General features: G+C 35.3%; 1 protein-coding gene across 1 annotated transcript; it reads right to left on the bottom strand.

Annotated features, from left to right (window-relative positions):
- Nucleotides 1–6,708: 6,708 nt before the first annotated feature.
- Nucleotides 6,709–16,594, bottom strand: LOC131160420 (protein SLOW GREEN 1, chloroplastic). The gene is made up of 4 exons (XM_058116089.1): nucleotides 15,742–16,594; nucleotides 8,770–8,916; nucleotides 8,501–8,581; nucleotides 6,709–7,196 (listed from the first exon to the last, which is right to left on the bottom strand). The coding sequence occupies exons 1-4, from the start codon at nucleotides 16,444–16,446 to the stop codon at nucleotides 7,011–7,013; spliced, it is 1,119 nt and encodes a 372-aa protein (XP_057972072.1). The 5' UTR covers nucleotides 16,447–16,594; the 3' UTR covers nucleotides 6,709–7,010.
- Nucleotides 16,595–17,749: the final 1,155 nt, after the last annotated feature.

Raw genomic sequence — 17,749 nt, 5'->3', positions numbered from 1 at the left:
ATTAAGTTGTAAATTATTTTTAAAGCAGTGGTATCTAAAATTGAAGTCATTGGAGTTAAAAACATTACTTTGTCATGCTTGAATCTCGTTAATCCCTTTGGATAAATAATTTTAACTAGAAAATGAATATATAAGAAGAGAATCATTGGAATGTAAATATTAAGGTGGATGCGTGCTAAAAGGATAGAGATAGAGTTAAAATAATTGTCTTTCATTAGATGGATTAACGAAAAAGGATTCATATAATCGATCTTATCTAGTGGAACTTAAAGTTTGGTATTTTTTTGATATTATATTTTCTCTCTATATTAAATAATATTAAAAATAAAAATACATTATAATACGATTAAAATTTTTTAAAAAAAATATTAGTGATATATAAAATTTAAATTTTATTTATAGGCTTGATATATTTTTTTTTATTTTATTTCTTATTTTCTTTAATAACTAAATATAAAAAATTAGATTTAAAAAAAAAAAAATCCCTTCTAAAAATTTTTTTCAAGTTCCAAGTGAAATTTGAATGATATGATGATTAAAGCATGACTATATTTTGTAAAATAAAAAATTTTATTTTGTAATTATTATAATAGTATATATTCAATTTCTTCGAATCCACGCAATCTAAATTTTGAGGCCTAAAATTTATATGATCGAATACTGTGGAGAGACTTTCTTATTTTATGGATTATTTTTTGGGCATCTAGTAAGACTTAGTCCATGCCCCTTTCTATACCTGAGGCAAACTTCAAATTCACACTTAAAACACTTTTACAATAATATATTTGTCAACCTTACAAATAAGGTAAAATCAGAGGTTACTCATACTTTTGGACAGGATTTTGTTGAGTCATTATGTAAGAAAAAGGCATCACTTTCCACTGACTATTTGGGGTCAAAAGAAAAGGCATCCAACAAATATATAATATGTTATTTGTGGTTCTTATACTTTAGTTTTTGTAAGCAAAGAAGAAAGAGGGAAAGACATGAAGAGGTAGGATAGCAGAGATCGTCGACAAATGCCCTGTGTTCGTCGACGAGGGGACAACAACAATTCGTTTCGTCAACGAAGGCTCTGAAATTCGTCGACGAGAAAATATCGAGAGTAGAAAATTTCAGAGTTATGGATTCATCGATGAAAGCCTATTTTCATCGACAAAGTGTTATCTGTGAATCGTCGACGAAACTTTATACTCGTCGACGAAAGGCGCCTGAGCTGCGAGCAATTTTTTTGAATTTTGAATTTTTGAATATTGGGTGATTGGGTAAACGGAGGGAAACCTCCGAGGAACTTTTATATATGTTATTCTGGGCATATTGAAGAGAGAGTGATCATTTTGAGAAGTATATTGTGTACATTGCAAATTTCTTAGTAATTTGTGCGTCATTACTTCCGTGAATGTAAGCTTTGCCAAACCACATAAATCGCGTTGTTATTCTTTTTTGGTTGTGTTAATTACTTGTTGTGTTTAATTCTGCCGTGCTTCTTCATTTTTTGATCCATATTACAACAAATTGGCATCAAAGTGAAGTTATGACATCGGGATCGTCTTTTGCAAGATTTGATGTTGTCAAATTCGATGGAACTGGAAACTTCGGTTTATGGCAGAGGAGAGGGAAGGACATTCTTGTGCAACAAGGAGTGGCTAAGGTTTTGCTTGATACTCAACTAGAAGGAATGACTGAGGCAACATGGGTAGATTTGAAATCAAAGGCAGCGTCTACAATACACTTGTGTTTGACAGACGAAGTTTTCTATCGGGTGATGGAGGAGGATTCTCCAATGGCTATCTGGGGAAAGTTAGAAAGTCGGTGCATGTCTAAATCCCTCAATAACAAACTTTTTCTTAAGCAGCGTTTATATTGATTTAAGATGGTTGAAGCATCAAGTCTGAATCAACACATCAATGCTTTTAACCAAATCATAAATGATTTGATGAGGGTTAATGTGAAGTTTGATGAGGATGATAAGGTTTTGATGTTGTTATATTCTTTGCCCTCGACTCATACCTACGAAAATCTTGTGACCACTCTTACGTGGGGAAAAGAAACTCTTGATTTGGAAGAGGTAACAAGTGTTTTGTTAAATTTTCATCAAAGGTTGAATATATGTGAGGAAGGAGAAAGACTTGTGGTAAAGGGTAACAATGAGCGAGGCAAAGGAAAATTTAAGAATGGGTCTAATCAGAAGTCCCGAAATCAATCCAAGAAGAAGAAGGAAATTTGGTGTTATAAATGCGGTAAAAAGGGGCATGTGAAATCGGAGTGTCCGAATTTGAAGAAGGGACATGCTAAAAAGCATGAGGGGATTTCAAAATCTGTGATGTTGTTCAAGAAGAAGATTCAGCGGATGGTGATGTTCTATCAGTTTCAGCGAAGTTGGATAATCTAACGGACTCTTGGATACTTAACTCGGCATGTTCTTATCACACAACTTCGAACAAGGGGTGGTTCAGCACTTACAAGTTAGTGAATTTTGAATCAATTCTTATGGGTAATGATGCTTCTTGCAAAATCGTTGGCATAAAAAATGTAAAGATAAAAACGTTTGATGGTGTTGTAAGAACATTGTGTAATGTAAGACATATACCTGAGTTGAGAAAGAATTTGATATTTCTTGACACTTTGAAATGTAAAGAATTCAATTACAAGTTCAAAGGTGGAGTCTTGACGGTATAGAAAGGTAATCTGACTGTAATGAAAGGGCAGAAACTGGATGAGAATATTTACATGTTGCAAGGAACTACCATTGTAGGTGGAGTTACAGTCGTAGATGTTGAATTAGATGAGACTGTCTTGTGGCATATGCGCCTTGGGCATATAGGGGAACATGACATGAAGGAATTACACAAGAGGAAACTCTTGAAGGGTTTGAAATCATATCAACTAGAATTTTGCAAGATATGTGTTCTTGGAAAATAGAACAAGGCAAAGTTTAGACCAGCTATTTACAAGACAAAAGGTATTCTTGACTATGTACATTCATATGTTTGGGGCCTAGTTAGATGCATCAAATGGTGGACATGTGTATTATGTGAGTTTCATTGATGATTACTCATGAAAGGTCTGGGTTTACTTAATGTATCACAAATCTAGTATGTTTGCCAAGTTTAAGATTTGGAAGGTTGAAGTGGAGAACTAGACGGGGAGGAGAATCAAATGTTTAAGGTTGAGTAATGAGACCGAGTACGCTGATTCTCGGTTTATGGAGTTTTGTGCGAAGTAGGGTATGAAAAGACATTTTATAGTTCTCTGAACATCTCAACAAAATGGTGTGGCAGAACGGATGAACCAGACTTTTGCTGATTAGGCTCGGTGTCTCAGATTGAATGCAGGGCTACCGAAGAACTTCTGGACTGAGGCAGTTAGTATGACTTATTTTCTGGTAAACCGATCACCAAGGGCATCACTAGCGGGTAAAGTGGCGGAAGAGGTTTGGACGAGAAATGTAGTGGACTACTTCGGATTGAAAGTATTCGGGTGTCCAGCCCATGTCCATGTGTCTAGTGAGGAGAGGTCTAAGCTTGACCTGAAATCTCGCCGTTGCATTTTTTTGGGATATCTAGAAGGTGTAAAGGGGTATAAGCTGTGGGACCTAGTGGCAAACAAAGTGGTAATCAGTAGGGACGTAGTCTTTGATAAGAAGGTTATGGTGAAGCATACTCAAGAGTTTGATGAACATAAATAGGAGCCAGAAAGCTGGGGCAGTGATGAACATGTTGTGCAGGTGGAGTTGGAAGCTTAGGGCAACGAAAATGATCATGGTCCTATAGTTGTAGGGAGCTCTAGTTCGAGAAACCAGCAAGTCTACGATATTCCTATACGGAGATTCGGACGCACTATTAGGCCTCCATAAAGGTATGGTTTTGAAAAGTTAGTATCTTATGCTTTTCTTACTTGTTGCAACGATCCGACTACAGTTCAAGAGGCAGTGCACGACCAGGAGAAAGATAGGTGGATGGGAGCGATGATTGAGGAGATGGAATCACTACATAAGAACCAAACTTGGGCTTTGGTGGAGCTTCCAGATGGGAAGAGACCGATAGGTTGCAAATGAGTATATAGGAAGAAGGAGATAATTTCAGAAAAGGAATGAGAGAAATTCAAGGTACTGTTGGTGGCAAAAGGATACTCACAAAAGAATGGGATAAATTATGATGAGATTTTTTCTCTAATGGTCCGACATACTTCTATCAGAATTGTGTTGGGGTTGGTAGCTCATTACGATCTTCATTTGGAACAAATGGATGTGAAGACGATGTTTCTTCACGGTGACTTGGAGGAACAAATTTACATGGTACAGCCGGAGGGATCCATTGAATCGGGAAAAAAAAATTTTATTTGCAGGTTGGGGAAATCTCTTTATGGGCTGAAACAGTCTCCAAGGCAATGGTATAAAAGATTTGATTCCTACATGATCAAAATTGGCTACAAAAGGTGTGAGTATGACTGTTGCGTATATGTGAACAAACTTGATGATGACTCATTTATTTTCTTGTTATTGTATGTCAATGATATGTTGATAACTACAAGAGATTTAACTGAGTTGAATCAGTTAAAGGACCTGTTGCATAAGGAATTTGACATAAAGGATCTTGATTTAGCAAAAAAAAATACTTGGAATGGAGATTCACTGAGACATGATTGCAGGGAGATTGTGGCTATCTTAGGACGGTTATGTGCAGAAGATGTTGGAGAGCTTTAGCATGGTTGATGCAAGATCGGTGTGTACACCTCTAGTGAATCATTTCAAGTTGTCTACTATAGATTGCCCAAGTTCGGATGAGGAAATTCGGGGCATGTCAAAGGTCCCCTATGCTAGTGTTGTGGAGAGTTTAATATATGTCATGGTGTGTATGAGACTAGATTTGGCTCATACAGCGAGCGTGGTGAGCAAGTTCCACTCTAATCCAGGAAGGCAACCTTGAGAAGCTGTAAAATGGATACTCAGATACTTGCGAGGTACATCGGGATATGACATCATGTTCGACAAGTAATAGGTTTGTCCTTCAGTTATGAGGTTTGTTGGTGCAGATTATGCTAAAGATATGGATGACATAAGGTCTACAACAAGATATGTGTTTACCCTTGTAAGAGGATTGGTATTATGGAGATCCATGGTACAATCTCTGGTAACATTATCCACAACTGAGGTGGAATATATGACAGTTGCCGAAACTGCAAGGGAGGCCTTATGGCTTATTGATTTAGTTAGAGAGTTGAGATTACAGTAAGATGGTGTGGTGCTGCATTGTGATAGTCAGAGTGTCATTTATTTGACGAAGGATTAGATATACCATACTAGAACTAAGCACATTGATATGAGGTTCCATAGGGTTCGGGAATTGATTGCTTCAGGTGAACTTGTGTTGGAGAAAGTTCACACGTCTGAAAATGCAACGTATATTCTAACGAAATCAGTTATTTCTAAAAAGTTCAAGCATTGCTTGGACTTACTCCATGTCTCCAAGTGATAGAAGGGAGACATACCCAACCAAACGTTTTCAAATTCAAGATGGAGCAGCTCATGTTTTTCGAGATTCTCCTAAGGGGTGTATAATCGTCAAGGTAGAGATTGTAATTTGTGGCTCTTATACTTTGATTTTTATAAGTAAAGAAGGAAGAGGGAAAAACATGAAGGAGCAGCACAGTAGAGATCGTCGACGAATGTCCTGTGTTCGTCGATGAGGGGACAGTAATGATTCATCGACGAAAGCTCTGAAATTCATTGACGAGAAAGTACTAAGAGCAGGAAATTTCAGAGTTTCAAATTCATTGACGAAATCCTGTTCTTGTCGACAAAGTGTCTTCTGTGAATCGTCAATGAAATCATGTACTCGTCAACGAAAGGCGCCTGGACTGCGAGTAGTTTTTTTGAATTTTGAATTTTTGAACGTTAGGTGGTTAGATAAACGGAAGTCCAAGGAACTTCTATATATGTTATTCTGGGCATATATTGACGAGAGAGAATGATCATCTTGAGAAATATATTGTGTACATTGTAAATTTCTTAGTGAAATTTGTGTATCATTACTTTCGTAAATGTATGTTTTGTCAAATCACATAAATCGTGTTATTATTCTTTTTTGGATGTGTTAATTACTTCTTGTGTTTATTTCCGCTATGCTTCTTCATATTTCGATCCATATTACAACATAATAAATTTTTTTTTAGGGAAGAAAAGTCTATCATAAATTAAGTATTAATAATTAACAAGATCATTAAATTGATTTGGTGGTGAAACAAATTAACTAAATAATTTTAAATATTTAGTAATTTTTTAAATATTAAATCAAAGTTGGTAGGTTGAATTGTACAATAAGAAATTTACTTTAGGGTTTATGATTTTACCCCTGAAAGTTAATTACAAGCACAATAAAAATAATCCAAAACAAAGTTTTGAGATTTATCAATCCAAATAAAATCCTCAACCAGATTTCCTAATGCAAATAGGGTTAATCTATGAGGATGGCATTATTGACAAACAATATTAAATTCTAACTTTCCAAAAAAAAAAAAATTGTTTGAGAAAGAGAATATCCTCCAATAATCTTCCCTCTAAGGCACTGCAAGCACTGTGATTCTAAGGCCAACTGATCAAGCATAGTGAGTTGCCTTCCAAAATAATATTGAAAAATTTCTAATCCACAAACTCAGCTGCCATTCTGACTACCGCTACTCTACTAGACAGCTATAAGACAATCCCCATCAAGAGAAATCTAAGAATGTCCATACAAACAAAATGGTGCATTTCAATGTATTCACACAAAGCAAACTCTTGATTTTGAGTCCAAACTGATACAAGACAATGCTGCCTTGAGCCTTATAACCATTACAACCGTAACCTCATTTTGCTAGCATATTGCACATGCCAATATCTTAAATTTCCCTTGCAGTAGTATATCTACTTCCTACCACTATAAGCTATCTAAAAAGCATAGAAACTTACAAGCAGTATCTACTTTAGGTGTCGAACTGCAAGTCTGCAACTCTCCAAGCCAACAGGCTCTTTACTTCCTGTATGAAAATTCAGACCCAAACTCCTCCTCAAGCTGTCCCCGAGACTTGCGTTTTGCTGTCAATACAACATCATCAAGGAATCCTCTTTGAGGAAACTCCTTGGGTACAAGACTATGATAAGTTTCGAAATATTCTTCGGCTTCCTTCTTTCTGTCCAATAGACTGTAGATTATTCCCTGCAACAAATTCCCCCAAATAGTTAATGATCAACCTGCAATTTATAACCTTTTCTTCATTATTATCTTCTGGCTTAAAGCAATTTTAAGCCTTCTTCAAGATTAGCTATCAGTCCACAATATTTCATGTTTTCTGTATTTTTATAGTAAATCAATCTTGAAAGAACTCAAATGATGCCACTCCTATCATTCAAGCCCAATATGAAGAAATGTAAATGAAATATGAAAAGAAACACATCACAACACCTGCTGTAACGGACAGCCAATCTATTGTTAAATGGTTTAATTATTCATTTTAAGCTGCCCAGAATCATTGCATGGTGAAAGAGGGAAGGCATGAAAGAAAAAAGAAATACTTGAATGTAACAATTAAGAAAGTGAAAATGAAAACAAATGAATTGACTTTGCAAATTAAGAACCATCATTCCAACCACCAACTGAACTACTAGTCAAAATTTTCAAATGAATTGAGTTGTCTTGATCAAAGTAATTTGATAAAATAACTACTTTTTGGGGTAAAAAAGACAAGTCAGACAGCCACTGACCTTTTCACTATTTCACAACTCCCAACACTCTCTGCGCTGACCAAATACATTTGTTAAGAGTGTATGGGCCAATATTAAATCAAGAATAACACTGTTAACTAGGGCTGACATGGACATTGGATACTCATTTGGAAAAAAAGACCATGACAAGCCGTTGGGCCCACCTGCATGCTTGCCCTCTCCCCACCATCCAGGACCCTTCGCCAATAATGGTCACGGAGCCATAAGTGATGCACGATGATTGTGCAGGAGGGTTCCAATGCCACATTCCAAATGAGCATTCGTGCTAGCTAGTTAACAAGGGTAGTTTAGATTTGATAATGACACATACATTGAAATAAAATACTAAGCCAGAGCATCAATTTTGACACAAATTGAAGGCAAGTATTGAATTAGTAATTAGTGAAGCGTTCATTTATCCTCATGTTTCGGGTATGCCTATTTTTGAGTGCGATGATTGTGCACAGGCATGAGAGAGAGAGAGAGAGAGAGAGAGAGAGAGAGAGAGAGAGATGGAACTAGGGTGAGGTTTAGTAAGAACTAAGAAGTGAAATATACGTCAAAACTCAAAAGTTGCATAACCACAAAAAATAAAGAAAAAATAAAAAGACAAAAAAAAAGCAGCCTTAAAAAATGTTTACAAACCTTTATAGGCACCCAAAATTAGCCTAAAAAGGAAGCTTTTCAAGTTCTATGAAACAAAATATAAAAACACAAAACCAGTGGCAGCACCCACAGAACGTATAACAATCAACTTACCTGGCAAAGATAAGGCCGAAAATCCCGAGGATTCTCATCAACCAGAACTTGGAAATTCTTCAAGCCTCCCTCCAGGTCTCCCTGCCAGGCATCAAACACTCTTTACTCTTGGAAATGACCATTCTGCATTTGTATTGATTGCAATGAAAAGGATGCATTTGCACTTTTAAATGCTCAGGAACAAACAACTTAATATTCATGGGATTTAAAATGCCTCTCCCAAATTTGGGGAGCTTGGACATATTAAGAAAGATGGTCCAGGCTATCACCTTAACAACATGCATTTGTGCAATTAAAATTCTTATATTTCTCTCCTCAGAGACCCTTTTTTCTCGACGAGCAACTTCTAGAGCTTTGTTCAACATCTCAAAAACTGCCGGGCCTTCATGATTCTTGTGCATCACCATTGCAAGACCCTGAGGCAAAGCAAAGTTGCATTGCTGATAAGTATTCAAGAAAAGTAACCAAAAAAGGAGGGGCTTCATACCATATGGTTACACATATCCAGGCATAAAATACCAAATAATAAATATAAATAACCAAGATAAGATTATACAACTTACCGTAATCTAAGCTTTCCCTATACACCTATGCAATTGCATTATTCTTGGAAGATCTTGAAGGTCCATTGATAATTTTTAGCACCCTAACGGCTACTTTTATGCTAACCTACACTTCATATTTATTACAATAAATTATGGAAAAAACAAAGGGCTGGGATACCTGTATCATGTCTTCCCCAATTAACATAAAGTTTTCACAAAGCAAACCAGAGCATTCTTCATGATACAAGGATGTCTAAAAAAAAAAATTGTAAGTACATATACCAAAAAAGGAAACCATAAAAGGTAATCACATTTATTTCCAGTTCCATAATATATTTTGATCCCAAATACAGCCAATCAACTATGCTTCAACATAGTCCCACAAAACTAGAGGGTGCAAAATGAATCCAAACTCCATTTTTGGGCAACAGTTGAACTTATCCGTGAAGAATCCTACCACCAGTTCCCTAGAACATCCAAAAGCTCTTTAGAGTTGTGGCACAGTGTTGTTTGCATTTGGCAAATAAATACAACTGCAGAGTTATTGCCATAGAAGGAAATTCACCTTCAGCATAACCCTGTCGGAAATCCCTTGTTATCACCAACAACGACAATTCCATTCACATTGCAAGAGTTCCCCACCATCGCAGCTTCCGAATACAGGCGAGATATTGGTCCAACCAGAATATGTTCAAGATCATATAATTCTGCTAGCATCCATTCCAGATTCGCTGCAATAGTTTGGAGTTTTCCGTGGAAAATTGGCTGTTTGTTGCGAAGATTTATTGCCATAGAAGGAATTTCACCTTCTGCAGAACCAAATCCCTTTTATCACCAACAGCAACAATCCCTTTTACATTGCAAGAATCCCCCACCATCGCAGTCTTTTCAGAATACTGACAAGAACTTGGTCCTGCTAACATCCATAGGCTTTCTGCGATACTTTGGAGTTTTCCTGTGAGAAATCAACTGTTTGCCACAAAGATTTATCACTGTAGAAATAATTTCACCTTCAGCAGAAACCAGAAAATCCCTCGTTATCACCAGAAATGACAATCCCCTTCACATTGCAAGAATCCCAACCCATCACAGCCTTTCCAGAATACTGATGAGAAATTGGTCCTGCCAGCATAAGTTCCAGACTGTATGATTCTGCAGACATCTGTTCCAGATTTGCTGTGACAATTTGGAGTTTTCTTAGAGAAATAGATTTCTGAGAAATTGCAGAAAAATCTGACCTAGAGTCAACTATTTGATTGGTATGGATTTTTAATCAACAATGCATCCAATATGCTTAATGAAGACGTATTTGATAAAGAAGATATTGGAGAGGACACAGGGCCTTTTGGAGAAACACCTGATACCGTTTGGTATTAAATAAAATATCTTTTAAAAGACAAAGATGTCCAGAATTCGTCTCAGAAAGAACTAACAGAAAATTTGTATAACCTTAAACAATTGCCTTCTAATGTGTCAATGTTTTACTAAATATAATGACCTTATTTTTAGGTGTGATATGGATGAGAGCAAAAAGATTGTCACTATGTTAAAAGATGGGCTAAGAGGAACAAAGAGTTAAATTCTGTGACAACCAAAGACTCCTATTGTCTTAGGGAGGTCCATCAGCCTAAAGAACTTATTAAGTGGTCAAGTGGTAGCCATGTCTCCATGATCTTATCCAAAATGTTCAAGAAAGGACTCAACTCGTTGAAGATAAGGACACCATTGTTTGAAGTCCTCACATAAATTATTCCATAATTGAGTATCGTGATTATATTAATGATTTGCATATCATTTATACTTTAGACACAATTTCTAGGCCCTTCAATGGACATGTGTCATGAGTCCTCTTATAGAAGTCCCTAGGCTTGTCTTTAGTGACCCTACACAGAGTTGATGCTTCTTCTAGGACAGGGATGAACCTCAGCTAGTTTCCATACTGTTGAGGCTTGCAGTGAAATTCAACATGAGCCACCAACTACAGGGATTGAAATCATTTTAATGGCTCAATACCCAGAGGAAAAATTTTCACCTTTAATCACAGAAGAACCCACAATTGTCTACTCTAGATTCTCTCATAGATTCTTCAGTCATTGAGCCTACTGTTGAGGATATTCTTGAGAAGATTTCTTTTGCATCCATCGATCATGTGCCTTCATCGCCAATTTCTTCCCTTTCCACCTATTCAGCCATTCTTTAACGAAATCCAATAAAAAAATTCCAGTAATTCTTGAATATGGAAAAAATGCATATTTAGTTGACTTTCCATTAGACTCAGATAATAAATTAATTTATTATTTGGAGGACTTGTTGCTCATTTTGGAGGATGTTAAAGCCTTCTATGCAGGCAACTTCAGTAGAGCAGCTAGCGTTTCATTAGCTTGAGTTATTACTTACATTCAGTTTTGTCAGTAGCACATGTGAACCAAGATATCAATGATTTGGAGCTTTTAAGTTATAAGCTTTTAGTTTGACCTCTTTACTATTAATGATTGAGGAGTGACATAGTTTATGCTAGTTCTTCATCTTGCTGTTTGGTAAAAGTTATTCAAGACTCTTGAATAGTTTCTAGTAGCTACTGTGCCATTTGAACACTCAAGATCACTTTTCTCTAACAAGGGGGAATTTGATAAGGGATCCCACATGCATAATTCTAGGCAAACATATTCTATTTGAAGATTTAAAACTAGAATTTGTTTTTGTTTGCAAATCAAGATACCTTAGGAATTTTAGTTAATATATAATTGTTTTGGTTACCTTAGTTGTTATAATATTTAATTACTTTGGGATTATTTTATTAATTTTTTATTAGTTTGGGGTTATTTTTGTAATTTTCTTAGTTGCTCCTCTCTCTCTCTCACACACCCCCCCCCCCCCAACACCACACACACACACACACAAGTGCTACAAGAACAATATTGTTGCACGAGAAAATTGAAAATTAGCGAAAATCATTTTTAAAGGACTTACACTATTTTTTTTCTTTTTTTTTTTTTTTGACATTTTATGGATTTTATAAATAATATTTTGAATTCAAATTGCCATTTTATTTTTATTTTAGTTAAAAGTAATGCACAAATGAATGATTTAATCCACAAAAGTTAATTCTAGATACCAAATATGATGATAAGAAGTTTCTAAAACAACTGAAATTTTTTTTGATTTTTTTCACAGCACAATAGAAAATTAGCAAGTTAGCAATGTAAGCAAATGTGCTGTCATAATATGTTTCTTGACTGTATACCAACGATAACAAAAACAAAAAAAAAATAGAAATGATACCAAACAGCTCCTAAATCTATAGCAATATAAATCTAATGTTCTCCCCCGGTTCTCTGCTGAACTCCCTATGTTAGAGAGAACTCGACCTTAAGCTGTGAAAGGGCAAAGTAGCTCGAACTCCATCAGCAGGTACAAAGTCAAATATGTAGGCAAATGTATAGGTGGCACGAACAGCATTTCTTCATCAATCACCATGGGAGAGTATCAAAAAGATCCACCCACTGCAAGTAGCATAGAAGGCTGCAATGTCCTTTGATAAAACAATTTAATATCCAAATTTATTGGCAACTCAAGCAAATACGCATTCAATACAACTTCTAGAAGGATGGAAAATACTTCACTAGATTTGGTTAAAGAAGATGTGGAGGGAGTAGAAGTGAGAATGGAGACAAATATTTACTACATGGAAAAGAAATCTTCTCAAGGGAATTTCCAAGGATCCATGATTAAAGAACTATCAACAAACTCTAGAGGCTCTACAGCAACAAATTGTTGCTCAATTCTTTGGGTTAGAAATGGACAATTGAGGTTAAACTGTTAAAGTAGGGTCATTGACAAACATACTTATCCTAGTAGTTGATAATTCATCTTGGAGTTCATTGCAAGGCTCAACAACCAAGTTTAGCGAGACATTAATGTCCATTTCTGGCCTCGAAGCGGCAACAATGTTTAGGCTCTAAAGACAAGTCTAAGGCCCTACTTTGATAAGAAGATGAATGACTCATCCCCAATGAAGACTCAAAAAAATGTGCACTAGTTATGTTGTCTTGAGACTCAATATGCAACAAATTGCTTGAGCACTAATTTGATCGTTTATTCTCAAAAATTGAGTTTTCTCTTAAACATCTCGTGTGGGGTTCTAACTACTTCACCACTTGGAAATTGATCTAGTCTGAAACTCAACATTTGAAGTGGTGTTGTGGGTGGATAGTCAGAGAGGTCTCTCAGCTCTCAAAGCCACATGTAAGCCTCAATAGAGTGTGGAGCATTTTCAGTTTTGCAAAATAATATGCTTTCTAATTTCTAAACACAACCCTTTTTTGGAACATAATCATCAGTCAAGGTTCCAATTGCACACTGATAAATGAGGTCTCTAAATTTAAGGTGATAGTTGGTCCACTAGAAGAAAGTTGCCTAAGATTACAAAGTTCTAATTGCTCCTTGTAAGAATGTGGGGCATATTCCTCTCTTCAATATATGTCATTTCACACCAAGTGGTAACAAGAGGTTTTCCAAGATAATTTTTTGTCCCTTTCAACTTTTTGCCAATATTGCTTTGCTAAACCAAGAAGTTTTGATTTAGCTAAGTAGAAACTCTTGTGGTCACACAATCCATACCAATAAAAATAATTCTCCATGGCATCTAACCAATCTAAGAAAAAATGAGCACCTGAACAACCAAAAGATATTCGAAGGACAGCAAGATTGTATTGGTTGTTAAGAATTACCAATTAGGTGGGAACTATATACATGGAAGAAAAATATCATTTCCCCACAAAGAGCAAATATGGACCCATGCAAATTCAAATAAGTAGCAATTAGGTAAGTGACATTAAATAAATTTCTCTACAGTCCAAGTGGTGAAAGTTTATGCAACCTTATCGAAGGTCCATATGAGTCCTCCTCATGCTGACTTTGTAATCTTAAAGATCCTCAAATATTTCAGTTCAGTTTCTCATAGATTCTCCACTAATAAACTTGAAAAATGGTGCTAGCACACTGAATTTTTCCTCCAAAAATATGTATCAAACTATCAAAGTTGGATTTCTTCAAACCATTATCAAAATTTCACGAAGGAAAATTAATTGTCGCCGTAGCCTGAATTGAAATGCTGGCAGACCTTCAGGCTTCAAAACACTAAATTTGCATCGACGGGCCAAAATTCTAGACCATAGGTCAAAATATCTCAAAGCCAAGTCAAGATATACAAAAGTTCCAAAATATCATGGCCAAACTCAATTTCTTGCGATTCTAGAAAATGCAGAAGACACTGACAGTTTCTCATATGCGCATCGGCGTTGCTAGTATGTGGAGCACATATGCCACCAGAGATGTCCTTTCAGCTGCTGGTGGATAAAGGGGTGGTCAGTCGATTGGTGGTGCTGGTGTGTCAAGAAACATTGGCAAATGTGGGATTTTAAAGGGCTGTCAACTGGAATAGTTTCAGGTAGGGGTGAGCCTGGTTCAGTTATCTGAACCACGAACTCTAAACCGTTAACCAAACCGAAACAATAAAGATGCTAATGCTCGAGTCTTAATCCTAATTCTTGTTTAGGGAAAACCTTTGCACGCAATAGAACTCAATTTCTAGCCTTATTGTCAATCCACCTCTCCTTTATTCCCAATGAATTGTGGACAACAAAACGTCAATGGCTAGGATGAAGGACATTATAATGGATGACTACAAGTGCCCTTTTTGCAACAAGTTTCGTTTTATTCAAAGGTCGCCTATTGGATAGTCTACCTATTAAACATAACATAGAGAAAAATAAAAAGAGGTATCCTCCAAATATAGAAACATACGTGACTTTTTTAGAATGTACACTATGAGGCCTATTTACCAAGCATAACAATTGACAATAATGCTCAATTAAATTGCAAATGTTACCTCTATATGATTTCAACCTTCCCACATGACAGTGAAGCAAAAAATACAGAAAACAGCTCAAGCTTGGAAAACAGAGACAATGGAGAATAGGGGAATAATTTTCCAAAGTGATCCATGAAACTACAGGCTCCAACATAATTTCTTACATTGCCAGTTGCCATATTTAGCACCTGGAACCTCTTAGTGACTTTTAAAGCCACATCCATACAACCAAACAGAATGACACTAATGAACTTAATTCACGCAGATCAGGAGAGCCACTCTAACCCCATAGAAGAAGGCCCTTAAGAAGGAACAAACTAGATGATACCAATAACATATTTTTTAAAAAAAAAATTGAGAACAAAGCATTATTTCCAGTGCCTTTTCTCTTCTTTAGGTGAGAGACCTTTTTCTTTTATATTTTGTTCATCTTGTTCTTTTTTTTTTTCCTTCTGATAATGTAAATCTATAAAATAGGAATAAAAGATCACCGTAACGCATGATCATTGCCAGAATGAATCCTCTGTTTCGCATACTGACTAGTACATCTAATTCAAAAAGCAACCCTAAAATTCCCCTGTCATCCAACTCAAATGTATGGTCCTCTATTAATATCAGCTAGTCAATTTTTTTAAGGGATGAGTACATGCAAGTTTGTACACTCCTGTGAATCCAAATGGCTAGAAAACAGACACAAAGCACATTTATACGCACAAGAAGAAGCATAGGGAGGAACTGTGTCAAAAAGCTACGGAAATTATGTATGAAATGAAACAAACTAAATTTTTTATGAAATGAAATAAACTAAGGGTCAAGAACCATACGTGCAAGGCTCTTAGCAACAGAGGTCTCTCCTCCAAAATTTCCTTGAACAATCTTTTAGCCTTGCTTAGATGCTCCATCATCTCGTAACAAAGCGCCTGCAAAAGCCTCCACTCAACTTCATCAGGCTCGGCATCAATCAACCTCTCCACGTACTCTACAGCCTCCTTTGTCTTTCGTTTCCTCATCTTCCCATACAAAACTACCTTCAAAGCTTCAACATTCCTCGGGTCCTCCTCCAATATCTTCACATACATCTCCTCATCTTCACTTCTCTCATTCTGGGTCTCTCTCTTTTCCTCTGTATTTTCACTGTAACTGCTTTTCTGGGTGGGCAGGGCTAGAACTGGTCTAGTTCCGAGACAACCCATGAAGATGAATGACCCAACAAGCAAAACTACCAGTTTTTCAGACAAGAATTTTAAAACTTTTTCATAGGGATTCGAAGTGGGTCCGCGAGGAACGCGACGCGAAGTGGAGTAGGAGAACAGATGAGAGGATTTTGTGGGCATCCAGAGCTTGATTAGGGGAAACAGTACTGCGGACTGAAATTTAGAGTGGACAGAGAGTGATCTATATGTGCAGAGCGAAGAAATGGGCGGTGGTTTGGGCGTGACGATGCACATACCGCGCTTTGAAAACTTTATGTTCTGATGTTGTGGTAGAGCGCAGAGTGATGAGGAAGAACTGAGTGATGAAGAACCCATCTGAAGAATCGAAAATGGACAGCGAAATCTCAACACTCAATTACTACGACCACAAGAGCCCCCATTTTCATCGGCTCCCAGCGAAGCGCAGAGGGAGAGAGAAGGGGATTATGAACGAGGTCGAGTCCCCGCCCGTATATATTTTTTTAGATATTTTCAATTTGTTTAAAAATACATATAAAACACACATTTAATTTTCCTATTGGTAGATAGGGAAAAAGTTTAGTTTAAAGAAATTGAGATTGGTTTATAAATCATTTTTAACCTTACTTAGTTAAAATTAAAATTTTTAAAATTGGAATGAAATAATTATTTATATATATAAATATATATAATGATTTGAATACTAGGCAGTCGGAATGCGCATATCTATAAATTAATTGAGACTTTTTGTTTGAAATTAATTTTTTTAATTTAATAATTAAATTTTAGATAATATTATTATCAAGAAATAACTATCGTTTTATCATAATTAGCAATGGATGTAAGTAATGTTCAATTTAAGGTCTAAATAAACTAGCAATAACTTAAGGTCTAAGTAATCCTAGAGGTTAGTTTATATCGTTTTTATTTATTTATTTTTTATGTATAATGAATAATTTATATTGCTAGTTTTCAGCTGCTTTATCAAAATTGACCAAATTTTTTAATTTTTATTTATTTATTTATCTATTATCACAATATTTTAATATCTAAAATTAACTTTTAAAAAATTAAATCATTCATCCTATACACAATTTTAATTAAAACTAAAGTAAAAAAAAAACAACTTGAATTTAAAAATAATCAAAATAAGGAATATCTACAAATTTATAATTTTTTTATAAAAAATGAAATATATTTATACTATTTTTTAATCATGGACAATAGGATTTTTCTTGTGTTGCTAAAAAGTGAGATTAATTAGATGATGGTGACAAAGGAGGATTTGAAAGAAGTAGATGGTCCATGGATATGACAAATTTTAGACAACTAATATTTCAAATTTATTATTTTAGTTTTTGAAGTATGAATATAAATTTTTTCTTGCTATATATTGATAAGTTATTACAATTTTTTTAAAAAAATACTAATATATATATATATATATATTTGTTTTTCAGATGTGTTCTTAGTCATTTAATTAATTTGGATAAAGATTATATATAATAAACATTTTGTACCACTATAATTATAAAAGTTTGTTTTCTTGATTCAATAGTATTTTTTATTTATTTCCCTTTTTTTATATATATTTTTAATTTTTTTAAAAAAAATAATAATACAATTGTTGTAAAAGATACAGAAAAATAAATAGAAATGA

This window comes from Malania oleifera, chromosome 7, assembly GCF_029873635.1.
Source record: "Malania oleifera isolate guangnan ecotype guangnan chromosome 7, ASM2987363v1, whole genome shotgun sequence".
In the NCBI taxonomy this organism is placed as follows: domain Eukaryota; kingdom Viridiplantae; phylum Streptophyta; class Magnoliopsida; order Santalales; family Ximeniaceae; genus Malania; species Malania oleifera.
Note: the sequence above shows the minus strand (reverse complement) of the source record. Positions and strands in the feature narration are given on the sequence as shown.

Coding starts and splice junctions, on each gene's coding strand:
- LOC131160420 (XM_058116089.1), bottom strand. CDS start 16,446: ATGGGTTCTTCATCACTCAGTTCTTCCTCATCACTCTGCGCTCTACCA. Junction 8,917..15,741: donor TGTTGCTAAGAGCCTTGCAC/GTATGGTTCTTG, acceptor GCTTTGCCTCAG/GGTCTTGCAATGGTGATGCA. Junction 7,197..8,500: donor TTCGGCCTTATCTTTGCCAG/GTAAGTTGATTG, acceptor AATTTGTTGCAG/GGAATAATCTACAGTCTATT.